Here is a 27,121-nt window from a genome sequence, read left to right on the forward strand (position 1 = left end):
CCACTAATACAAGTTTAGGAATGGCATCAGCTGGTGTCTGGCTTTGGAAAAGCTGGAGCTGAATATTTCTGGCTGGCTCCTCCAGACTGAAAGGATGTGATTCGATTTAGGTTGGTATTGATGAATTCTGGAGACTTGAGTTTGCTCAAGTCTCTTAATACTCTGGCTGGAGCTGAGACTGGGGCTAAGGATTGATGGGGATGAAAAGCAGGTGCTATTGCAGGGAAGACGAAAGCTTATAAAGCTCAGAAGAGCGTAAGCACAGTAAAGCACGACCAGCCGTAGGGCTGGGTGGGAACAATGTGCTTTAGGTAATGTTAGTCTGGGGTTTAACAGCTTGGTGTAGAACTAGAATTTGGACCCAAAGAACTGAGTTAGTTACTGGATCTCAAAGGGCTTAACTGATGATCCAGCTAAAGACAACAGCAAAACGTTGCCACAGGCTCCCCAAGCAAACACAAGACTATACCTTAGCCTGAGCCAACACATCGGCTTCCTCATTGCTCACCCTTGTGCAGCAAAAACTTCCAAATTCGATTTTTAGCCATGGGAAGCCTTTATGCTGATACATCAAATTTTTCCAGGGCTATTATTAGCTTACTGAAATGAAACTGCTGTTGATAAGAAAAAGCTTAGATAAAAAACCAGGACAAAGTGACCCAAACACAAGTATGGCTTCACAGTCTTGCCAAATATCCACATTGTGCCAAGGCTTATCATGCACTGGCTGTGTCTGTGTAGAAGCTAACAATGATTGGCAGGCAGGCAGCTTGGGAATAATATCATTTAAGGCAGCAGGCCCTAAGAAACCCCCTTAAGAAACCTTAAAGAGGACCATCTCTTGAGAGCCTGTCTCTGCTACTGAAAAGAACAGTGTCTGGTCAGTGACTTGTTCCTTCTGAGTACATGAGAAAGTGGGATCATCAATCACTGATTTGAGGAGTAAAGCAGTTTACAGCTTTCTATGCTTTGTTATATGTTCATGTGACGTGCTCATCAGCAAAGATTTTTAGGGTTCTTGCCTGTCTTCTGGCATTGTCTCAATTTCACTAATAAAAAAACCCCTCTGGCTGGAACATCACAGATGCTGAGGCAAACCCCTTCTTTGTCTTGGGTCCAGCACAAGTGTCCATGTTGTGGTGGGAATGAGGATGAGCAATGTTAGCAAGCCTCAAGAGACACACTGAGCTGGACTGAGCGCAAATGCCAGCAGAGCAAATGGCTTGTGCATAACCCTGCAGTAGATACAGGCTGCTAAAATATACCATGGATGAGGATTAGTGTTAGAGCGAGGTTTAAGGGATGGGGTAGTGGAAGCACTGGCTTCAGGAGTGTTAACAGCACTGACCTTGCAGGTTCACTGAACTGGTATTGGGGCTGGGTAGTTATCTCTACTGTGAGGAAGGGCGTGTGAACTTCTTTTGATGTGCAAGTTAGGTTTAGAGATGAGACTGATCGAACTCTCATATCTGACTGGATCTGTAAGGCTGGGAGAAGAATGAGCCAATGACTAAGGATTAATTTTAGCTCTAAATCTGGGGTGCTTCAGTTTCTGCAGTACCTCCAAACCCCAAATGGAAACTAATCTTCTCTAAGCTCCTTCGGGCAACCTGCTGCCATCCTACCACACTGGGCCTTAGACAATCCAAAAATTGATTAAACTCTTCAGATCCCATTTCCCTTAATCCCAGCCACAATGATGGCAGTAAAACTCAGCAAATCATCTGCCTCTCAGCAGATGTCCCAAACCCTGTCTGCAACCCAACAATTCCTGCTGATTGTCCCAGCAGACTGAGCAGCTCACTTCTGCCTGATTTTAATAGTAATCACTACCCTAAGCCTTGTTAAAACTTTAATTATCATCTGAGATTTCTAACAGTTAAAAAGGTAAATTTAACCTGTTTGATTCTTGCCTTGTCTGCCTCTCCCTCTACAGATATAGGATCCAGCATCAAACTGAACTGCCCATCCCCAAAGGCCCACTTCATGTGTACCCCTAGGCTTGCTTACCTGTCCTACATCAACCCTCATGGGGCCAAAATTCAGCTTAGAGCTTTTGGTCCTATCAGTGCTCACTTCACACTGGTCAGTCTTGTGCAACCCATGAATATTTCGCCTTGTTCAGTATTTCCACAGCTGAAACTTAACAGTATCTCTTTCACAAACACTGCATAAAAGTTGCCCAGCATCTCCTCCTTTCCTCCACAGGTGAGCTTCAAATTCAGGTTTTCCTCTCATCATCCAGTATTGAAGTGATCCCAGTGAACTCTTATAGCAATAAATTGAATTATCCTGCCCTTGTGATTGCTAGCAATAAATGTTAATCTCAATTTAAATTTTCTCTACCCCAAAGCCAGGCAGAATAAGCTGGTCTATGTGGAGTAAAAGCCTGAGAGTAGCTTTGAGAATGGTATTCCTTACTGACTTGGACCCATTTGGGTCCCAGGGGTTATGATCTTTGATGGGTGCGGAAAGATAAGCATGATGAGGGTATTTCAGTCTCTGCTGGGTGGGGGCCATTGAGTGCACCAATCAGGTGCCCCATGTCAGGATTGGGAAGAGCAGAGATGGAAGAGCTACCATTTACTGCTATGTCCTGAAAGTTCCTCTGCTCCAGGATGATACACTGTTGTCTGGTTATGGCTATGCTTATTAGAATATTAAAGAGTTTTTCAACATTTTTACAGAGAACCTTTCTCTTACTTCTCTACAAAAATATCAAGCAAATGTTTTTTGACAGTTTTTGACTCATCGAAGAATTCCTTTGAAAAGGCCTGGCTCATATCCTTTTTGGTGAGGTGGCTGCATGACTGCACTGATACAAAGCAGTACTGCTCTGCTTCAGGAGGCTCCTGTGAAGGGAGGTTCACTGTCTCTCCTATGCTTACATTCCCCCACTCCTCCCCAGCCTCCCTAATGATAAATTAGGCATTCCAACCAAAGTCTGAGGGTCTGAATAGCCACCTCGGTAACTTTCTTGAGCCTTGTCTCCACATTAACAAGTTTTCTATAAGTGGGCTGAGTACTTTCAGAAGTGGAGGCATTGGAACACACGAAGGGAATCTTCCTGTCTTAGGGCCATGCAGGAATTCCCAGGCCACAGCGTTGGACACGGAGAGCATCCTGTCCACAGGCCAGTGAAACATTCTCTGTTTAATTGTTGCATTGCACACTTGACTGAAACTTTTGGTTCTGAACAAGCTGTATTCTTCTGGCACGTTCCTAGGAAAGTAGATTCTCAGTTTGCTGCCAGGTAGAAATGAATAGCTGAGTTTTTTAAGAGCACCGAGTGGCCTATTAGCAAGTGTAAATGCATCCAAAAAAATGAAAGAAGACTATATTTCTGCTTCTGATTCACTGTTCTGTGCCAAATAACACTTTCTCAGTCACCTTTTCTTCCTCAAAGAGAACAGGTTGTGACAGATTGACGTCTTCTCCCCTGCTATGTCAGGAGCCTTTATGTGACAATTACAACATCATTTTTGTTTTACGATCAGCTGAAGTCAGTTCAAAACAGCACATCACCTCACACATGAAATAGCATTACTTTATGTGATGGGTACTGGAATTTGGCAGCAGCATTTCCTCATTTGCAGTCTGCTTTTTTCTGTCTCAACTTGATGCAGAGTAACTTCAGTTTTGAAGTCAGTCAGGCTTATCTGGAGGAGTGACTCATCTAGGGCAATCGGAGTAGCCAGCTCCTGCTTGCTCTGAAATGTTAAGGAGTGGAGGAGGAGAAAAATCACAGATTCATTATGGGGAAGACCTCAGACCTTCCAGATAAAACCTGTGATATTTATCGGCAGCTCTGTGAGCAGCAAGCTCAGTGCTCAGCGGGCAGTTTCTTTATCCCCTCACGTTTCATGGTGTTAGCCTTTCTCTCTTGTTGCACCCAGCTCACATGCCACAGGCAAGGCTGGCCTCAGAAAGTTCAAAGAGGAGCCAGCTGGCTGCATATGAGTACTCAGATCAGTGGATCCTACTGATGTAATCAACAGCACCATGTCTTCTAGCTTTTATACTCTGTACGTCTCTAGAATAGACGTCTCTAGAATTAGCCAAGAGCAGGTCTGCAGTGTTCAGTGATTCTGGCTTTCCCTGACAATTGCTTTTTCACATCATCTATCAGACCTATGAAAGTAATACAGCATTTCCCCTCTCACTTGTGATTTCTCTTTTTGTGGCCAGAGGAGACAAAGTGTGAGGTCATGGCACAAAAATCTCTACAGAACAACCACTACTATAATACTTAATCTACCAAAACTATCACCATGAATTCAAGACACTCGGCCCTAAGACCATCCACATTTCCCAATTTCTGACCAGTTCCTACTTCTATTCTGGTTGCCAACTTTTCCTTTTTAAAATGTTTATTTTTTAAAACCAAAATCAATTCACTTCAGATGTGAGACACTTAATCCTCCACTGCATTCAGATTCAAAAGGAAGTGTTTGCAGAAAATAAAAGAAGTTTTTTGAGTGGTGAAAATGTCAGAAAGCTCTTGAGTAGGTTCTCTGGTGTCTGCAGGGACAGATATCTATTGTCATAAAAGTTGAAGAAATTCAGCAATTTCAAGATCTTTATCTTTCTCTCAAACTCGACAAATCGGCCAGCAGGTTCAAAAGACAAACAAACATATCTGCACACACACACACACCTATGCAGAAAACATGACCAAATAATCCTTATTTCCCCCAAAAAATCATTGTTATATCAAACCATGCAAGCTGCAAGGACTGAATCCTGTAAAGAGTAACAAAGCAGTAAGGGAGAAGTAGCAAAACGTACACGGACAACCACCTCTAAACAGCAGGTTGAGGGAGGTGATCCTCTCCTTCTACTCCCCTCTGGTGATGCCTCACCAAAGAGGAGTACTCCATCCCGGCCTAGGGCCCCCAACATAAGAAGGATGTGGACCTGTTGAAGTGAATCCAGATGATCATAGGGCTGGATCATTCCAAACCTCTCCTATGAAGACAGGCTGACTGAGTCGGAATTGTTCAGCTTGGAAAAAAGAAGGTTCCAGGGAGACCTTATAGCAGCTTTCTTGTACCTGAAGGGGGCTGACAAGAGAGCTGCATGGGATGTTTCACACAGGCATGGAGTGATGGGATGAGCAGGAATGGCTTTAAACTGAAAGAGGGTAGGTTTGGACTAGATGGTCAAAAGAAATTCTTTGCTGTGAGGATGGTGAGGCACTGGAACAGGTTGCCCAGAGAAGCTGTGGATGCCCCATCCCTTGGCAATGTTCAAGGCCAGGAGAATGGGGCTTTGAGCAACCTGGTCTAGAGGAAGGTGTCCCTGCTTATGGCACACAGTTGGAACTAGGCAATCTTGAAGGTCCCTTCCAACTGAAACTATTCTATGATTCTATGATCTGAAGGAAAAGAAAGAAATCTTTGTCTTCTTTTAAAAAACCCACAACTTTAATTTGTTTATACAATAACCCTTTATTTTGTTATGCTATCAGACGTGTGGCCTGGCATTGTCCTCTATCAGACATAGGGAGAAAGACAGTGTATTAAACACCCAGGAGCAGAAGTGCAAAAGCACAGGGTGGAGATTCAGGGGTTAGGAGTCTCTGAAATACCTTTGAGTTCATTCTTAAAAAAATATCAGACTGTCAGACTGAGCATGTCCCTTTGACTTCAGTATTTCTTATGTTTTAAAAACCTAACCAAAGAGCACTAGCATTCTACTACTGTATATTTACAGTATACAGTACAAATGAGAACAGTGAGTGCCTCTCAGATGTGGTCTTTCCTTTAGATGCCTGATACTCTATACTGCTAAGTGCTGCCTGAAGACTGATGGGAACTATATAGGTTGATTTACAGTCTATTTGGAGGTAAAAATAGTGCATGCAATACTTTAATTTCCTTGTCCTATTTTAATTCTTTTTTTGTATCCAGGCTGGAGTCCAGGAAAAATGCAAGTTTTGCAGATATGTTTATCGATCTTTGTGTTGTGATTTAGTAATGTGCATCATTGAGTTCTTACTTGTACATCTTAAAAACCCAGTGGAGGAAGATGTTGAGCCCATGTTCTAAAATAAGTATATGTTTTAAACATGCTATTAAATTGTAGTTTCTACATTTTCTAGATTTTTCCATTTCCTTTCCCGAAGTTTTAATTCCTCTGGGGCATATCATAAAGTCCTTACACAGACAAAACTACTTTTCTCTTTACATTGTTTAGGTTGAAAACTGCATGGGGCAGTTAATATCTGCAATACAAGTACTTTCTTATCATTTAAGTCAGCAAAGTTAAATTGTTTTTTGACATACTAACTATTGAATAGAATAATATTAAGGTCACCAGTCCTTTTCTGGCAAGGATTTTCTTAAAAATCCAGCAACAGCTCCAGATTAGTAGTCACAGTATTTACATGGATTTTATGAATGATGGCTCACATGCACTCAATTTTTTGTACTGCTTATATTTAAAAAAAACCAGTGAAAGCTGCGTCAGTCCTGCAAGGAGGTTTCCACATTCTCATCAATTCTGTTCAGACAATCAACCTCTTTGGAAGTGAAATTTTAATTTATTATTTTCATTTTTGCACTTTTTCCTTTGAATTTTTCCTTGTGTTTGCCTTTCCCTCCATATTTATGCCTTTATCTCAGGGTTTTGGGCAATGGGCTGTGGGCCTACTCCAGTGTCCAGGAAGTAAGCTAGGAGAGTGCTCAGCAATTGATCCTCACCATGCCGTGTGACATTTCACATCTTTTATTGTAATTGTAATTTCAATGGTCTCGTCAATACTGATGAAATTTGTAACATGCCAGGAGGGTGCTCTCAGATTAAGCTGTTTTCTTGTGTATTAAAGGGCTGTCACGGAACATTAACCGTGAGACACCAACGAAATGGACTGAGACTTTAACACAAGTTTAATGACTTGGAGCTGGAATTCAGTGCCCTTTCTTCTAGGAGAGCTACTTTATTACTCTACAAGTAGATTCAGTTCGTTTGTGGGACTACTTGTAAGATGCACTCACTGTGATTAAGGAGGTCAGAATCTGTGCCTGTTGACAAAAGCCTACTTTAACACCTCAGATTTCCTTTGTGCTGCTTTTGCTTTGACTAGTGAGCACTTCATCTGGTGAGTCATCCCCTTTCACTGGGACTAAAGCTTGCACAGCTTGATCTATTTGGATTTATGGGCATACCTCATTAGGCTACACCACTGAAGTGAAGGACACTGCTTTGGAATAATGAGGTATTCACTGTGAGCAAGTAATATTAGACTGGGGCTAGAAACACACTGAGCGTGTTGGCAAAGGAGATGATTCCTCTGAAGTGATCTGAGCTGGGTAATATTCTGTAGGACTAATAACCCAGAGGGGACGATTTGTTGCATAAATGCATAAGGGACTGTGGCTTTAAGTTCCTGTCTTACAGATGGCCCTAAGCACAGCCCTCAGTAAGGCACTGAACAGAAGAAGGTAGGGTTCCAAGCCTCCCTTCCATCCTGCACTTCCTTGGGGACATGCATTTTGTCTACCTGGTGAGCAAGCAGTTCAGGCTCTGCATCTTGAATGCTCAAAGCCATGAAGAGTGTGCCAGCCAAGTGGCTTATGGCCACCAAACAGATGTGGTTGATTTTCCTGCTTCTCCTGCACTGCTTATCTTTACTGCTAGTTCATGCTCCTTCTGTGAGCGAGCTAAATTCTGTAATTTTGCAAAAAACCACAGCCAACCTTTCCTTTTTTTCTTTTATTTTCTGATAGAGAAAGCTCACAGGAGTTCTGCAGAAGTTTCACTAGGTAGGACAGCAAAGGCAACTGGCAGAAGTGCACATCTAGGAGCAGGGAACAGGGGCTGGAAATCTGGCATTTGTAAATGGGACTGGTCCTCCACCACTCAAGTGCACTTGGCCGCAGCATGGACTTAATTTAAGTTGTAGTCTGTTGTGACACCTCATCTTTCAGACGTCAGTAGACTTCACTGTGAATCCTCTCAGTTGATCATAGCAACTCCCCTGCATGGCCTCGCAGGGAGGCCCAGTTTGGGGTTGTTCAGGCTCAAGAAGAGGAAGCTCAGGGGGAACCTCATTGCTCTCTACAACTGCCTGAAAGGAGGCTGTGGTGAGGTGGGGGCTGATCTCTTCTGCTGTGCCTTCAGTGAGAGGACCAGAGGAAATGGCCTTAAGCTGAGACAGGGAAGATTCAGATTAGATACTAAAAAAAAAAAAATTCACTGTTCAGGTGGTCAGGCATTGGAATTGGCTGCCCACGGAGGTGGTGGAGTCACCATCCCTGGAGGTGTGCAAGAGGTGTGTGGATCTGGCGCTGGGTGATGTGATTCAGTGGTTTAGGGGTTGCAGTGATAGTGCCAGGTGGGCAGTTAGACTGGATGATCTTGTAGGTCTCTTCCAACCTTGATGGTTTGATGATTCTATGATTCAGTTGGGCCAATTTGTGTCAATTTTGCCACGAAAAATAGAAACTGAATTGCAGAAGAAGACTATCACCCTTCCCAGGCAACAATGACAGCATTATTCTGAGTACTAACAATATTAGAAAAACTATGCAAGATTACACTATTAAATTGAAATAGTGTAATTTTAAATTAGAAATCAGAATCTCTTTCTGGGAATGTTCCCATTTTTTAAAAAGAAAGGAAAACTCAGGAAACTACAGGCCAGTTAGTCTCACTATGCTAAGGCACATGGAAAATAAGGAGGTGACTGGTGACAGTCAACATGGTTTCACTAAAGGCAAATTGTGCCTGATAAATTTTGTGGCCTTCTACAAGGGTGTTACAGCAGTGGTGGATGAGGGAAAAGCAACTGACATCATCTCCCCGGGCTTGTGTAAAGCATTTGACTCTGTCCCGCACAATGTCTTTGTCCCTACACTGGATAGACATGGATTTGATGGATCACTCAGTGGGTAGGGAAGTGGCTCAGTGGTTGCACTCAAAGAGTCGTGGTCAACAGCTTGATGCCCAAGTGGACAAGTAGCATTCCTTGGGTTCAGTACTGGGACCAGTGCTGTTCAACATCTTTGCTGGTGACATGGGCAGTGGCACTCAGTGCACCCTCAGTAAGTCTGCCAACAGCACCAAGCTGTGTGGTGCATTTGACACGCTGGAGGGAAGGGATGCCATCCATAGGGACCTGGACAGGCTTGAGAGGTGCGTCTGTGCGAACCTCATGAAGTTCAACAAGGCCATGTGCAAGGTCCTGCACCAGGGTTGGGGAAATCCCAAACAAAAACACAGGCTGGGCAGAGAATGGATTAAGAGCAGCCCCGAGGAGAAGGACTTTTGTGCTTACTGCCCTAAAAGCCAACCATATCCTAGGCTGCACTGGAAGAAGTGTGACTAGCAGGTCAAAGGAGATAATTAAGTCCCTCTACTCTGCTCTGGAATATTGAGCTCAGCTCTGGAACCACCAACATAACAAGGACATGGACCTGCTGAAGTGAGTCCAGAAGAAAAAAACCAAAACAATAAAATAATCTTATTTCTTGTCAAGTCTTCCTTTCATCTCACACTATGAACCATAGAAATCCTGGAGTTTTTCCCTGACTTTGATCACTGCATTACCATGACAACAATGTATTTATTGTAGTCATTATAGATGGACTTCAGATGGTAACTGGATCCCTCAAAAGTCCATGAGTGAGCTTTTGCTCGCCAAATACCAAGATGAATTAAAGAAATACTTTCTCCTGAAGAGCTAACAGGTAACTTATTTGCTTTCAATTCTTTCAGCCAAATCCACAGCCTTCCATCACTTGAAATCTACTGACTATTTTAATTATATGGAAAACAAGATCAAACTTTTATTCACCACTTTGCTTTGCTTTTTGCTGACTGAAACCTGTAATCCGGCAAGTTAATGCATCAATCTGACAGGATGTGACATATGGACATCACTAAGGTTTTTATTCTTACTGTTTACGTTATTCTACTTTTCAGAGTTTTCCAGCCTTGCACAGCAGAAGGAAAATGCATAAAGCTTTGTTCTTAAAGAACTCACAACTAAAGGATGCTATTTTGCATACATATATGCTTGGAATGTAAAAATATGTGATAGAAACAAGACCCATTACTCTCCTGAAGACATTGATGCATGAGGGTAATCAAGTCACTTCAACAATAAAAATAACTTCAAACTTAAGCACAAGTTTTAATACCTTGTAGAATTAAAGGTATAATACAAAACAGCACATGCAATTCCAGCTCAACAAGCAAGACTATGCAAGATTCTTAAAGTTTGTGTTTCCTTAGCATAAGGAATATCCAAGCAGACTATGAAAGTCCTTTTACACAAGATTTTGTAGATAAATTATAAATATACAGTAAAAGTTTCATTAATGCCTGTCAATCTGCTTCTAAAAGATGTAATTAGAAGATAAAAAAACTAATTAGAAAGTCTGTTTGATCTAAAGAGTTTGGTTACATACTGACAGTCTTGAAATAATTTGTATCAGAAAGAAAGCTTTATATAATTCTGAACTTGAACAACTGTTATTTTCTAAGATACAAAAATGGCTCACAGTTCTTTAAAACAAAAATTATACCACTATGGTAGCCATAAAAATCAGTTGTTATTAGTAAGAGAGAATCTTTATTAATCTGTTTAAACCAGCTAAAATGTGTAATTTAAAATCTCAAGAAGATGATTTAACCATACCAAAACCAATGTTTTCTAGCAGCAGAAACACCTGAAAACAAACAAGAACGTTTGCAGAAAATATGGATTTTATATAGGGCTACCCTCATTGGAGCTCTCTCAGCTCTTGCCTTTTCTAGGGAGTGGTCTGGGGACAGCACCTGCCAGGAAGCCTTGCCTGGTTCTTCCATTTTCAAGAATCTTTCTTGGTTATACAGAACATTTACATGATTAAACCATTTGGGTTGAAATTCTGCAGTCTGGTGTCTGCCCGGGAATTTTAATTACTCCTATTTTCAGCCAGAAGAGTTAAGAAGTAGAGGTGATATATTCATGAGAAAAGTTAGTCTTTGCTTTGCAGGTGTGTGTACTCCTTGCAACAAGGATATCCTCATTTAAAAATCTGCCCAGATTTGCCAACGTTTAATAAAACTGAAGCTTTTACCCTATTACATGGAGAGTAAAGTTGTTATTTCAGTACTTATTTGGGCCAGGCTAAGCTTGCATTGCTGGAACAAAAGTGGTCACATCCTTCCCCTGCCCATCCCAGCTTATGCCAGTAGTTGTGAAGTGACTTAGTGAACCGATTGTGAACTGCCAGCCAATCAAGCTGACTTAAAGTGACCAGCAACAACAAATCAAAAGAATTATTTGATTATAGGATGATTACTAAACCGTTAAGTACTGCATAATAATGACTATACAGGACGGGAGTAGATCAACATCACACAGGCAGACTTAATTATACTATTTCCTAATTTTTGAGTGCTCAACTTTGTATCTGTAGCAGTTAGCATTCAAGGCAGTTTCTGTGAGTGTGTGACTTTGCTAGGTCTTTCAAAAAATGGAAATCTCACTATTTGGCATTGTTGTGACATTTCCAAAATATCAGCAGCTTTCCACTCACTTCAGCTAACAAGCTGTGTCAGCCAGAGTGGTCACAGGGTCCTGCTGTAGGTAGGCACTATGGGCTGCAGTAAGAGGTAGGGGTAAGATGCTCTCCTGCTGGGCTTTGAGGCAGCAGAGAAGCACCAAGTTTTCCAGCACTGGGATGCCCTCCCAGATGTCCACATGGGCTAGCTTTTCCTGCCTGTCCTCCCTGACCGTCAGCTTGATGCCTCCTTCTGTACCTCAGACTCCTCCTCACACCAATTACACACTGCAGGATGAGCATGTGCTCATCTCTATTTCTGGCTGTCCAAGTCCCAGGTACTTCCTAAGAAATTTTGAGCATCACCCTCCACTTTCCAACCCCACTTTCAGATTTTTCTCAGCCCAAAGACCCTTCTCGTCCAACCTCTTTCTCCCATGTTGCCTCCCGATCTCCCTCTTCCAGGCTCAGCTCCATGCTTGTTCCCTTCATGACACCCTCTTCTTCCAGCTGTTCACACTACTCCCTCCTTAACCAAGCTTGTACTAAGGGCTTCTTTTTCCTCACTGCCATGGATTACAGCTGAAAATTCCTTGTGTCCCTTGCTCCTTATCCATGTTCCTTCTCCTACTGGTCATCATTTTCAACTCCATCCATGCTCACTGTTCCCACTCCTGCTGGTCCACTTTTCCTCCCAGCGCACTATGTCTTTGCCTTACCTGTGCAATCTCCTTGAGTCAGTCTCAGCCTTGCCTCCATTTCTTCACCCAGCAGTGCCCCTCAAGCCCCACTCCTCCTCTCATCCAGAAATGGAAAAAGTTCAGCAGTCACTCTAAAGTGGCTTAAACTCACACTGGTTCCAAAGGAGATCCCTTGTCTTCCTCCCACCCCTGCAAATTGTGGAGTTGCACAGTGACCAAGCTTACGAAAATGCAACAGCTGACAATTAACCCATCCACATAAAGAAAAGGTTAAATTTTAGCAAGATCAGCTTTCTTCTCTGACACACTGGCGTCCAGAGTTGGGAGTAAGGCAGGATCATCCGTTACAGTAGCAGCAGAGATGTACATGGATGTGTTGGCTTGACCTTGGCTGGATGCTAGGTGCCCACCAAAGTTGCTCTATCTCTCCCCTCCTCAGCTGGATAGCAGACAGAAACTACAACAAAGGTTCATGAGTTAAAGAAGGGGAAAGAGACTGGAGATCACCTGCGCGTTACTGTCAAGGGCAAAACAGACTCGACTTGGGGAAATTAATTGAATTTATTACTAATCAAATCAGAGTAGGATCATGAGAAGTAAAACAAATATTAACACCGCCTCCCTGCCACCCCTCCCTCCTCCCTGGGCTTAACTTTATTTCTGATTCTCTACTTCCTACCCACCAGTGGCATGGGGAGACAGGGAATGGGGGCTGCAGTCAGTTCATCACATACTATTTCTGACACTGCTTCCTCCTTGGGGAGAGGAGTCCCTCCCTCGCTCCAGTGTGGGGTCCCTCCCACTGGAGACAGTTCGTGGAGGACTCCAACAGGAGTTCACTAACCACCCCAGCGTGGGTCCCTTTTCCACAGGGTGCAGTCCTTCAGGAACAGACTGCTCCAGTGTGGGTCCCCTGCGGGGTCACAGGTCCTGCCAGCAAACCTGCTCCACCGTGGGCTCCTCTCTCCATGGTCCTGCCAGGAGCCTGCTCCTGTGTGTGCTTCCCATGAGGTCACAGCCTTCTTTTGGGCATCCACCTGCTGTGACATGAGGTCCTCCAGAGGCTGCAGGTGGATCTCTGTACCCCTGTGGTCCTCCCTGTGCTGCAGCAGCACAGCTGCCTCACCATGGTCTTCAGCATAGCCTGCAGGGACATCTCAGCTCCTGGAGCACCTTCTCCCCCTCCTTCTTCACTGCCCTTGGTGTCTGCAGAGCTGTTTCTCTCATTTATTTTCACTCCTCTCTTCTCTGGCCACAATTACTCCTGCCCATAACTGTTTTTTTCCTTCCTACATACGTTATCCCAAAATCTTTGCTGTACCTTTGCTGACTGCCTTGGCCCTGGCCAGCAGGGGTTCTGTCTTGGAGCCACTTGGCATTGGCTCTGTCAGACATCAGGGAAGCTTCAAGCAGTTCCTCAGAAAATACACACCCATAGCCCTCCCATCACCACAACCTTTCCATGCAAATTCAATACAATGGATTAAAGCAGTCTTGCAACTATGGCTTTAGCCAAAATCGATAAGATTTGAGGAAGCAATGGGAAATCAGTCTTAAATGGAAAAATACACTATACAGGCAGTGCTGCCTAAGTTCATGCCAGAAACATCTTATGACTCCCAGTCACTGCTTTGTTCTTCAAGACAATTGTTTGCAAGAGGTGTCATGCTTTGGCAGAGAGAGAGGAAATTCACATCAAATAAATTTCTCCAAAAGAAACCTGCAGACTAGCTAAACTAGGAAACAGGACTAGGAAAAAGCATCAAAAACGTTATTAACTCCAGAATAACATGCAAAAAAAAAGCCTGGCCTGAAGTGAGACGTTTCCTACATTATAATCCCCGAAAAACATGCGACTTCCACTCTAGTCACGCTCCTGGTCAAAGCACAAGAAGAAATGCAACAATCAAGGCTATTCATCACTTAAGGTTTTGGAACCCATTATCCATATTCTATTTAGGTGTAGTCTGTGTCAAATTTTGGGGGACACTGTCAGTGAGGAATGTGGAAGAATTTTCAATGAACCCTATGTTGGAAACACCTTTCTGCCAACTCTAGTATATTCCCCTGAAACATTTTGTTGCTTGGATAGCTCATTCCACTCATGGAAAGAGTTTAGTTTTGCTAGCAAAGTACCTGCACACAACATGCATCTGTTAGAGAAAGTTACCACTGTGCCCTTACACGGGCTACTGTCAGCAAAGACCTTTAAGAGCAGACAAGATCTGGCCTCACCAAAACAACCTTCCCACAGAACCATTTCTGAGCTCCCTCTGCAGTGCCTTTCTGTTTCCTTCTCTGTGTTGCAAAACATTAATCTAGATTCATAATTCAGATCCTCAAAAGAAGTGAAAAGGGTTACATCAGTGCCTGAGTCAGTTTAAGTTTTGCATGCAAAACTGTGAACAAACATTTTTCATGAATGAAGTAGCTAGAAAGAGCCAAAAGGTTTGGGTATGTGTTCACTGTTGACAAATACTTATATTTCAAAAACCTTCTGTGGCTGATGCAACGCGAGAAATCCTCAGAGGACTTAGCATACAGCACCGTCTCCACATGCAGATAGACAAAAGTATTCTGCAAAAGAACACTGTCCTCTTCTTAGGGTGCCAGATGGGTGAATCTTAAAACTGACAAACATGAAGTTGCAGAGCAACCAAAAAATTCTAATTATAAACCTACTTTACATCATCCAAGCCGCATGCAGAGCAATTCAAAATAAGGAGAAACAGAAGAACAAATGGGTAGATGAAAGCAGAAAGTTCAGGTCTGCTCCTCTTCTTGAGACCATATACAGACAAAAAGCTGCCTCCCAGAAGAACAAGGCCCCTTTGTAGCATGCTGGTTTTCAGACAGTACATCTTACTTCACAGCTGCCATGCTACCGCGATGACTGCTCCCTTTCCATCCAACCCATCCTCGCTGCACTACACATGAGTCAGACTGGAGACCTATTCAACCCCTAAATATGTGCTTAAGTCTTTCCATATTCAGGAAAGAAACGCAGATGAAATTGTGAGTAATGAAAAGCATGTGCTTAAGTGTTTACCTGAATAAAGCTACTCTGCTGAATTTGTGCTAAAATGTTAAGCACATGTCAGGCAAACTCAGGATCTTCTGCAGCGCTCCTGTTTGCAGAGCCTCTGCCATGAAAAGCACAGTGTCCCAAAGGGGGAAAAAGTTTTTTCTGGAGACCAGCCCAGAAAGAAAGGAGCCATCAGATCAAAGATAAGTCTTACCTCCCCCGCTACACCCCTCACTTCCCCAAACAGCAGATCAAGGCAGAGGAGGACTACAAAAAGGGAAAAAAATAGATTATTTTTCCAGCAGAAAAATGAGACGTTCCCCCAGCTCCCTTGGTTCCTCCAAGCAATGCAGCTAGGAGCAGGCTGTTGCTTGCCTGAAAGCTCATAGACCACAAGATGTGAAGTCATTGGAGTGCCAGTGTCAAGTTATTTATTGGCATCTTCCGCCTCCAAGCCACTTCACAGCTTGGCAGTATGCAGGAGGGTGTTCAAACTGACAACAGCAGGCTGACCTTTCTGCTTCCACAGACAGAATGGTCTCCAGCCCCCATGATTCAAGAAGCCATGGATACTTTTGTTTGTTCATCATTATTCATTAGATTTGGGAGACCGAGCTGTTTAAGCACAAACTTCTTGGAGTGAAGAAAAAAATGTTGCACATTTTACATTATCTCTTGCAAATATGAAAGCTTGCTGCAATCTTCAAACACAATATTTATGATTCGGTCTTTCAGCCAAATCCACTTTTGCATAAGGATACACAGCTGCTGGTACCCAAAAGTACGATACTTCCCAAATATATCTTTGCCTTTTTAAAAATCATTCTAGAGGCTTGAAAATAATATTTTCTTTCATTGTAAGTGAAATCTCTAGTTCTGATGTTTCAAAGACAGTCTGAAATTAGCTGGGTTTTGTGTGTGTTTGTTTGTTTGTTTGTGCACAAGAATAATTGATTAAATCAGCACAAGCGTAACTGATTATACACTCTAACAAAACTACTGAAGAATTCAGCAGCAAAACCAGCAGTATCATGAAGAGCCATACCCAATTTTTATGCTTACATCTCCTATATGGAATCCCCTCTTAATTACACAGTAGCAAATTTGAAATGTGTCATCACCTCCCACCACCAGATATCATAGATTTTGAATGAATGTAACCTGCATTTTTCAACACTGTTAAAGACATTTTTTAAGATGTCTCTTTAAACTTTTTCATTAAAGGGGAAAATTTGCATAGAGGAATATTTAAACACTCGCAACTTACAAAGAATGTCAGCCCTCTTTCATTAACCAGAGCAATGACCCTCTAATAGTTTCACACTGAGAAAAAATATGGCAAGAAAAAATATGCAGAGAAATATGCCAAGTCTAATGCCAATTAGGACTTTGAAAATACATATATTATAGACTGGTCAAATGAAATGTGAAATTCAAAGTTAAAAATTGAACTTAAATCCTTCAGACCTCTGAAAAATAATCTATTTTGAATGGAAATAGAAAAGCTATCTTTATCAAATTTCTCATTCAGTTGACAACAATAAATCTATTGTTCAGATGCAGTTGAAATGGGTCTTTGGAAGAGAAGGGTTTTAAGAAAATCAAATAGAAATTGCATCAAAGAAGAAATGCTTCTTTAACTGTCATTACTCTCTATATATAGCCTGCAGTTTTTGATTCATTTTAGGTTTTCCAGAGTAGCAGGCAATTGGACACCGTGAAAAATTATTTTTTATCATTCCACTAAGAGAAAATGTGTTTGCTTGTTTAAGGGAGAATAAGTGAGTTTAGTGTTGTCTTTTACTTTAAGTATGTCTGCAGGGATCCAGATGCTGAAAAACAGTAAGCTGATAACTTTCGTTTGAAATGCTATACATTAAGACGCCATATACCTACTATTTATTTCACAAGCATGAATTAGGTCTTCTGAGAAAGAACACAAATTTCAGTCAGACTTGCAAGAAAATAACAATACTTGGAACTCTCAAAATGCTTTCCATCTGAAAAATGCAAACAGTTAAGAGGTAGCAGGGTGGGGGAGAGAACTGAGCCACTGTGCAGGACACCAATGGAGCCAGGACATCCAGGGAGAGTTCCAAAGCCATCAGGTGCTGCACAGCTGGAAGCAAAGTGACAAGGTACTTCCTGATGTATCCTAACCACAGAGCTGAATCAATGCCCAAAAAACCCTTACTGTAGCTCCTCTTCCTCTCAATGGTATATTTAGCATCCCAGGGCCCCCTGTTTCGTGCACTCCTCTGACACCTGGTCATGACTGGCACCCAGAATTGATCACACCCTACAATACTCTGTAAAGCTGCCCCAGTTTATGGATCAGAGACGTGATGCACAGAAAGCATTATGTATGCGGTCTAAGCTCATAACATTGCACAGTAAAGAATTATGAATAAAACCCATTTCTCTGGAGATTTCCAGTTTTGTCACCCTCAACAAAACCCCTTTTACACAGACTTCAAAATCCGCGACTATTTTTTTCTGACTGCAATACTATGCCAAATATTTATCAGCCCAAAACTCAATTTACTGCTGAAACCCTTCATCAATACTTCAGAGGAAATTCTAAGATTCTACCCAGAAGAAGAGGAAGGATTACTGAGATGAGTATTGTGCAAATAAATCTCTGCCTGCATCACCAATCTTACAAACTGCTGCTTTGCCCTAGGCAAGCACCTTAAAATGAGCACCTGTACATAGAAGGGGTCTAAACAAGCTAAATGAAATTCCTGGAAACATGCATGATGTGTATCAACTTTTTACAGTGCTGTAGTCAGAGAAGGTGAGAATAGCAGACTGAAACAGAGTGTGAGACAGTAAGAGCAGAGAAGAAAGGAGGAGAGGGCAAGGTGGGAAGTAGAAGGTCCTAAGACCTGACAGAATTAAAAAGAAAAAAGATCCTAGTAAAGGAAGCTAAAGATTCAAAACCAGAAAAATAAAAGGAGAGGGAAGGGTTAGAATACAAGGTGAGATAAAAATCTAAAATTAAATTACAAAAAAAAAAATCAAACCCAGAAAGTGAGAAAGTTTAGACATTTCAGAAACTCGAGTCAGTAGTTCTCTGTCAGCCAAACTCTCCTTGATTTCAGTGGGAGTTTTGCCTTAATGAGGACAGCAGGATAGGCACCAAATGCAGCTTCATTTCTTATACTTGAATTACAGCAAGGTATAGCAAGATATTCTGTTGTTGAAAAAGATGATGCATTTTTGAAGAAATACGGATGTTAGAGGCAAGGCAGTATAAATGTAATTGCTACAACGCGCTGAGTTACATCAGTGTGCATCAGCTGACAATAAGGTCCTTTGTGCTGGAAAGAAAGAAAAAAGATGAAAAAAATGACTGGTGCCACTCTACAAACAATCAAATTAAAGGCCCAGAATTATTCCAGCAAAGTTTCCACTGACTTCAGTGACAGCCTGGTGAAGATTATTTAGTCCTTCTTATAAAAAATATAAATACAGGAGTGACTACAAGTGACCTATTTATTTTTTATCTGTTTTGCTGAAATTGTTGGAAATGCACTCAGCTGCTTTACAGAACTATTGTTTGATTAGGCTGTTTATGTGAAACTATCTTTCCCAAATATTGTATTACTACATGGAAGAGAAAGCATAAAAAAAGTAGATTGGAGAATAAAATACTCTTCTCATCTTGGTAGCCAAAAATAAAGCAAATTATAACAACTGATTGTTTATCTGATGAACAGGATGAAGATTTTGCTTAAGCAAATAGTGGCCTTAATGGTCCATGTAGAAATCACATAGCTGTCTTCCCCTCTATAAATGATAAACTAAAGGAACCCTCACTGGAAGTGTAACTGGAATGTGGGTATGCCTCTAATTTAAAACCTTTTCCTGTTTTATATGTCAAAACCACAAACAGACAAAATACCACAAGTAAAATCCATAGAATTACCAATGAAAACACCAAGGCAGATATTTTGTATGAGAATTAGAAATAACAGAGAAATATCCTATCTCTAGCTGATCATGCTGCACACAGTATTTATTATTGACTAGATTTTGCAAGCATACCATTCTTATGCATAATATGGGAAATATGTCAATTGTCCCATAAACTATTAATGAGAGGTGTCCCACCCAAACCAGTAAGTCTAGGACATGCTCAAAATCAGATTTATTCAGCCTCTGACTCGATCAGATAACCAGTAATGCTCAGATTTTGCACAGTTACATCCACCTGTTGATTTAGAGATTACAGGTGGAAGCTGCCTTATTAAAATTGTTTTCCAGCTTAAAAATTTGACACACCTAACAGAGGGAATCAAGAAAGAAACAGTCTGAGCTGCTCATCAATGATAAAAGGGTAATAAATAATCAAACTCAATTATTATTGTTTGCAGGGCTAACATTATGCTTAAAGAAATTAATTGCCATCTGCAAGCCTGTTAAAATTGATTACAATTTTCTCATGCTAGTTTTCTTCCCAGTGGTTGAATAGTATTGTCTATTTTTAAAAGAAAAAACCAAAGCTGCTTGAATAATAAATTGTTTATCCATTGATAGAACAAACCATAGTGATGAACTTTAAGAATGGTTACCAGATTAGAAATGAGAGTGAAAAACAAGTACTTTCCTGTTCAAGGCTTTGTTTTTAACGTCTTTTTATTTTTAACTAGATTGAGTGCTGATTACAGAAAATTCAAGGCTACCCAGACATCAGGCTGCTCAATTGACTGGAAAGTTTGAGGACTTCTCTAAAAAGTGAGGTCTGTGCATGAAATTAAATCAGTATCACTGGTCCCAGATAACTTCGGGGAAAGAGAGGAAAAGGTTAATATTGCTTATTAAATAATGTTAAACGAGATCAAACAAGATGCACAGGATTCAGGAGGGCTCTTGGAGCTCCGGTTGTTTCCCCAGGCTGCTTATGCAACCTTGTTTGTGCAGGCAGTGCAAGGCCCTGCCATTTTATTACATAAGGTAGCCCAAAAATATACAGCTAGGCAGTTGTGAGCTCCATTAAGTGCTGCATTGGAGTTTCTGTATCAGTTAGCATCTGGAAATTTTAAGAAACGATGAGAAGGACTTAGGACATTGCTGAGTTTGGGATTGGTGCTTGTTGTTTTAATAGCAATAGACTTCATCCAAAAGCCAGCAAAATACCATCAGCGTGAGCTGCGTTTGAATACATCGTGCTTTGACCATTCCTTAAGTGAACAGCAATACAGCCTTTGGTTTAGCACAGCTGTGGTAAATGCAATCCATGGCTTTAAAATCTGCCTTTGAGATGATTAAGCAAATTGTCTGGTTTAGTAAACAGCAGTCAACATGACGTTTTTGTTTTAACCAGCGCTTAAACGCAGTGGATAGCTGAAGAAATTTAATTCCCAGCCCACTCATTTTCAGTTCAGAATGTCAAAGCCTGGTCTTGTAGAGACAGATAAAACCCCTAACTGCAGCAACACCTCCTCAGGGAAGATGACCACCTTGGCCCAAATCTTCTCCCTGACACGGGGCAGCAGGGAAGGCTGGGGAAGCCTGTGTCAGTGGGGCAGGCATGTAGCAACAGTACAATCTCCCAGCAGGGACTTCCTCAGCCAGGCATTGTATCTCGGTATTCACTGCCTTCTGGTGGGATTGCTTCCCTGAATGAACTGCTTTCTGAATCTACTTGAAACCAAGAAGATAATCCTCAGCATGACTGCACAGCTCCATAACAGGACACCAGGGGGTGCGCTCAAGCATCCTACCCTGCTTTTTGCAGTACAGTTCTGCATCATGCCTTGGCTCTTCTTCGGAGCACTTCAACTAGCTCCTCCCAACCAGCCCATTCCATGGTAGATGTGCTGTAATGGGGCCAGCCCTAAGCAGTGAAGGTACAAGCCACCAGTAGCATCTTGGTCTTGGGAACTGAGGGGGGCCAGATGCTGGCCCACTTCAATTTGCAGAGCAGACACAGGGAGACCACCTGGCTCAGCAGCCCCTCTCAGCCATGGCCAGACACAGCTGCTGAGGAGAGAGTACAAGAACAAGGCAAACCAATGGTGGCATCTCTTCAGGATACTCACCAAGCTTCCAAAATATGCAGCTCAAAACTTCCTAAGCCAGAGGCAGTGGTTTTAAATTTAATAGCCCTTGATGGATTTCTCTTCCATGAACTCATCCAGTCACCTCATTAGCTGATGTAACCTCTCAGCATCCACATCCTGTGGTGAGGAGCGCAGCAGTCTGACCACGCCATGTGAAGAGCCATCTCCTTTTGTTTCCATTCCTGCAACTGCCTGCTTCACCCAGTGCCCTCTGCTGCAGTTGCTGTGATCAGTCATTCCTGGTTTGCCTTCTCCATGCTTTGCTTAATTTTACAGATGTTTGTTGCATCACTTTATCAGCATTGTCAGAGTCCTCAGACAGGAGTCACTCTGTTTCTCTGATCACCTTTGCTACGTCCCTCCGAACCTTCTCCCTCACCATTATACATCTCTGAGGTGGGGGAATCAACAGCACAGGATACTGAAGATATGGCACATCATAGCTGCTACAGTGAAATAATGAGGATTTTTTTTTATTATTTTCCATCCATTTAGAAATAATCTTAATGTTCTATTTCCCTTTGGTTTTTAAATCACATCTGCACATTGCATTTATTGTTTTTTTCTGAGTTGTCCATGGAAGATTTTGTCCAAGCTTCGGCATCTTCAGTAACCTGTAGCAATTAATTTCTATGATTATAGATACATTTTTTTCTATTTATTTTCAACCTGACATGCATATTACATTTATCTCACATGAAGATACTCAAAGAGAAAGGGTGATGGAAATGTCCCAGTAGATGACACTCTGTCATGCCAGCACTTCCTGTACATTTTGAAATGAGAGGTTTCATACCTGAACTTCCAAATTTCAATTCTGATCTCAAATGTACATACATCCTTTAGGTTTTTTTCCCATATCACATTTCACTTGGCTAGAAATCTTCTATTTTATGCAGATCCCTAAGAACAGCAGTAAAACAGCTGAAAAACACCTTCTGTCACAATCAGGCCAGCAGAAGCCCAACTGTTTTACACAGACTTGTGCCCAAACAGGAGGCCAGATAACCACCCTGTTCCCACCATTTACATAGTCATTTTTGGAGTATCCTGGCACTCGAGGCATGCTACCTGCCACACAGACACAGGAGAAAGAGATGGCATTGCCTCAAAGTGCTTGCAGGTAAAGGAGAGGACAAGAAACAGTGGGCAGATAAAGTACTATAATACTGGTATTATAATATGGCAATACTATTTCCTAGGGACAAAGGTCCAAGCTCACCATTGACCTAAGTTTTGTGAGAGCTTTATTTTTCTAAAGTCACAAGTGGATTTTCAGACTGGAGTAGGATTAAAACTAGCACTGGGGATGCACAGACTATTCCTCTCAAATGTGGCAGGCAGCCTGCAATAAACACTGACTTCTGCCTGGTCCTTGGATAAGGGAATAGAAGTGTCTTTACCAAAGTGTAATTAAAAACAATGTTTTGGTTGGACTGAGCTGTGCTTCATGGTTTGCCTTCAGGGGGAAGAGACATAGGAAGAGAAGCATAAACCCCAGTGTATAACCCTCTATCCCCCAAATGTACATTGAATTTATGTGGACGAGGCCAAGAGAGCCATTCCCCTAAATCCCTCAGTCTAATCTGCCAACATCCCCAAGCCACCATGAGATAAATACAAGGAGCAGAGAATGAACCACATCTGCAGCTTCTCAGCTCCTTATTCAGAGCATGAGCCTACATGACCCACATCCCTTGCCACCCCCTTGCCTTTCCTGCCCTGCAGCTCTTGTATTTCTGAATTCAGCTGGCAATATACTGTTATATATATGTATGTATGTATGTATGTATGTATTCTGTGGCCCATAGCATGTCACAAGGGCTTTAGTCCCTCCCAAAAAAATGCAATGCCAAAAGCAGCACTGCACAAATAAACCCACCTCCATCTATGCTTTCTGCTTAAAAGCTATTACATGGTGTTTCCTTTTCAAACTTCAGTAGTCAGACTCATAAAATGAGCCTATCAGCTGATGTTGATTACTGACTGAATGAAATTAGCTAAAATACAAATATTCACATGGCCTCAGCCTAAGTTTTCAAGAAGTTTTATTAAGATCAAGGATCGACAGACTAACAGTTAAGCCAAATCTAGGAAAATTATTTTTTTATACAGATAATGATTCCACTACAAAATCTGCGACTCAAGTGCATCTGCCCTAAGAGCCTAGACACAGAACTATAAACGCAAATGGAAGTTACTTAAGTTCATCTAAGACAGAAAGAAAAGCAATTAAATGCACATAGAATGTATATTTGACTGTTATTTTTAACTGTATGACATTTACCAATCCAGGGCAGAGGCAAAGAAGTAGAGGCAGGGGCTGAAAAACACAGCAGACAGTGTGGGGAGGAAAATGAGAAGGATGAAAAAGTAGTAGTACCATGCCCTGGTTATTGAAAGACTGGAAACCACTGGTTTTGCACGCTCAGATCTCCTGTCTCTGTACACTACAAGTCTCAACTTCCTTCTTCCCACCATTCCTTCTCTTGGTCTGGGTTTACCACCCCTATCTACAGTTCTCTGCACCTTGTTCCCAAGCTTTGTCATCTATGACCCCACAAATCCTTTGTCTCAATTCTCTGCTCTTCAATTTCTCCATGTCACCATCACCAGTACTTCTCAGTTCTAGTCCCACAATTTCTTATCACCATGCAAGTGAATTAAGCAGTTTCCTCCTCCACCCTTCCATGGCATCACCAGGCACACTCTGCCACCGAAGACACAGTTGAGAAAGTCTTCAATTCTCTGTCCTTATATGCTCACTGTAGAAGCTACACCTTGAAAGAACTGCAGGTAAAGTCCACTCAGCCCATCAGCCACCAACTGCAGTGCTCTCATCCTTCCCAGGAAAGGGAGCAGTTGCTCAGCTCCTAACAGTGCAGGGATGTCCAGCATGCCTTGTGCTGAGAGCATCTTCAGCGAGGGCAGTGGTCAAGTGCTCAACAATTCCTCTCCCAAGAGCACACACCCTGAGCATTGTGACAAAATTATAATGGAGATAAGTTCCGGAAGATTGTCAGAGGCTTAACATAAGGCACACCCCCATCACAAGACTGATCCCAAGCCAAATATCTTTTCCCTGCTCCGAAACACGATGCCACAAGAATTCAAAGAAAGTGCTTTTTAACATAGCCAAAAAATTTCAGATTCCCAGAAAGATCAAGATCTCCTAATATAGGATGTATACCTAAACCATCTTCACCAAATGCCTGGTCAAAGAACCACCAAAGTTTTCTTCTTACCATGTTCTCAGAAATAACCGAACCATCTAATCTGGAACTTCCCAAAGACAGTCTGTCTTCAGCAGACACTCAACCTGGAAAATAATCAGCCTAGGCTTAAGCTTAGCAAATGCATAAGCACCCGACAGCAGAGCACTGTACTAGAAAGCACTAGGTAATTTTAATTGTAGACAACATTGCTGCCTATGATAAAATAACAACTTCTTCAAGGGCTCTGGCATGCTTCAGGGTGGACACTTGGGCAAAAAATCCTAATTCTGCAAAGTATAGTCTGTGGATTCAACCCTGCAAACATGCAGGGAGGCACCTTTATTTGTGAATGAAAACAAATTTAGGCAAGCCCACCGTCTCCAGGCTTTGGTGCAGGGCACAGAAGTGCTGCCAGCTTGGGGAATCACCCTGATGTCACATACCTGGTTCTAGAAAACCTTCATTTTCACATCTTCAGTGAAATAATGTACAGTTTGGCAATCACATTCACCAAATACTCCTGGCCATCTCTGCAGAACACCGTTGTGTCCATATTTATCCACTGAAATGTATGCAGGATTGGGCCCTCCACCAGCTGACAGCTCTCAGAATCAGACGTGGATCAGTGGATGGATGAGCTGGCTATGTCTGGACACTGTGAACTATAATTATTTAGTACCACCAAACTAAACCCACAGGTTAGTGCATTAACATCTCACACTAGCATAAATTAGATAATTTTTCAATTCAAGAGGCAACCACTTGTTGAACTGAATGCTCAGGTTGGCTGTGCCCATCCAAGACATCCCTAGAGCCCTTCTGGAGGTTTAGCGCCATGAAAAGATCCAAGTTCCTCTGCTGATTGTAATGCTTATAACCGCTAATTATTTCTGAGTCACTTGAGTGAAAGTAAGCTGCCATCCTGCAGACAGCTAAGAAGTACGGAGCAAAGTTTCTGGATGAGCATGCTTGTTAATTGACAAATCAGGCTAGTGACCATAGAGGAAAACACCACGGCACAAGTCCGTGTGAACCCGGTGCTGCCGTTCAGCCGTGGATTTAACATTTACCCCATTCCATACACGGAAGGGAACACGCGGGAGTCCTGCGCAGGGCTGCTGCAGCAGCAGGGCTCTCCCAGCACACGACACAACCTCTGCTCCCCACAGGAGCTTTCGTCCATTCAAAAACCCCACTGGTCCTACTGGAAGTTTTCCTTGACAAACACCGTCCGGTCGCATCGCAGATCCTGTTCCAGTGTAGCCTACATGAACCCCCAAAATCAGGAAAAGTCCAACCACACCAAAACAAGATGGGGAGGAGGACTGCTTAGGGGGCAACTTATTTTCGCGAACGGAGGGGCCCGCCCGGCCGGAACCCGCCAGCCCGGCCGGGACAGACACGCCGCACATACCGTGTTCCCCACGGAAACTTTCCCGCGGCAAGGCCGATGCCACCCCGCACCACCGGGCGCGTCCGTCACCCCCGCGGAGCGTGGGGCGGCGCGGAGCTGTCCCCGGCCGCCGCCGCGGGGGTCACGCGTGGCCGAGCATCGCGCGTGGGTGCCCCGGACGGGCGCCCCCCGGGCGGGTGTCCCGGGTGGGCGCCCCACGGGACGGAGGCAGGGTCGGGGCCGCACGGCCGCGCGTTACCTGGAGTGCCGGTGCTGCGGGAGCGCGGCGGGGAAGCCCCAGCCACCGCCGCCGCCGCCGCTGCTGCTGCTGCTGCTGTCCGCGGTGGCCACCTGGGCGCGGGAACCGCCGCCGGTGCTGGTGCCGGTGCCGCCGAGCTGGATGCCGCCGCTTTTCCGGTGCCTGCCGGTGCCGCTGCGGCAGCGGCCGCCGCTGCTCCAGCCGCGCAGGAGGCCGGCCTCGGGAGCCGGCAAACTCTTCCTTGCCGACGAGGAGCCGGGGACACTGCCCGCCTCCTGCCTGCCGCCGGTGCCGGTGCCCTGTCTCATGGTGCGCGGGGCCGCCGCATGCCGCGCTGCCGCCGCCCCGGGCGCCGCGGGACCCACGCGCGCCGGGGCCAGGGGCTCCGCCGGCACCGGGAGGCCGCCGGGATCCCGGGCTGCTGCGGGGGGGTGCGGAGGCCAGGGGCCGGGGGGGCTGCTGGCTGAGGCTCCCGCTGGGGCATTAAGTTGGACGCGCGGCCGGGAGAGGCAGGGCGGGCGCGGGGACTGCGGGGCCGATAGTTCTCCGCGAAGTTGGAGCCCGGCGGGCGAGGCGGGGGCATCCTCTCCGCCGGCCCTTCATCGCCGCCCGCTGTCGCCTCCCCTCGCCTGCCCCCGCCGCCGGGCCACCGCCCCGCGCCCTCAGCCGGCGGCGCTGCGGGGGCGCGCTCCGCGCCCCGCGCCCATGGGCGCAGCCGCGGCCCCGGCGGCAGAGGATCTCCCGCGCCGGCTTCCTCCGCTGCTCGCTCGCCTTCTCCGGCAGGGAGCGGGGGGAGCTGGGGGGGGGGAACGGGGGGAGGGGGGATTGAGGGCCGGGGGGAGCCCAAACGCGTGGCTGTTGCTCGAAATGGGTCAGGGAGGGGTAAAGAGACCCTGGCGCTAGGCGCTCCCCTACCCGCGGTGGGCGCCGGGAGGGCCGGGCTGGGGCGATGGGTAGCGAGAGGG

At 44.0% G+C, this 27,121-nt stretch overlaps 1 protein-coding gene across 1 annotated transcript in view; it reads right to left on the minus strand.

Moving 5' to 3' along the window:
• NPAS2 (neuronal PAS domain protein 2) overlaps positions 1–26,502 on the minus strand; it is a 106,251-nt gene extending 79,749 nt beyond the window's left edge. The window contains exon 1 of the mRNA XM_042032977.1: positions 26,157–26,502. Within this exon, the coding sequence (XP_041888911.1) occupies positions 26,157–26,464 (308 nt within the window). The 5' untranslated portion in view covers positions 26,465–26,502. The remainder of the gene's footprint in view (positions 1–26,156) is intronic.
• Between the last annotated feature and the right edge of the window lie 619 nt (positions 26,503–27,121).

This window comes from Corvus kubaryi, unplaced genomic scaffold (genome assembly GCF_017639235.1).
Source record: "Corvus kubaryi isolate FWS band 111438036 unplaced genomic scaffold, C.kubaryi_AGA036_p1.0 133, whole genome shotgun sequence".
NCBI lineage: Eukaryota > Metazoa > Chordata > Aves > Passeriformes > Corvidae > Corvus > Corvus kubaryi.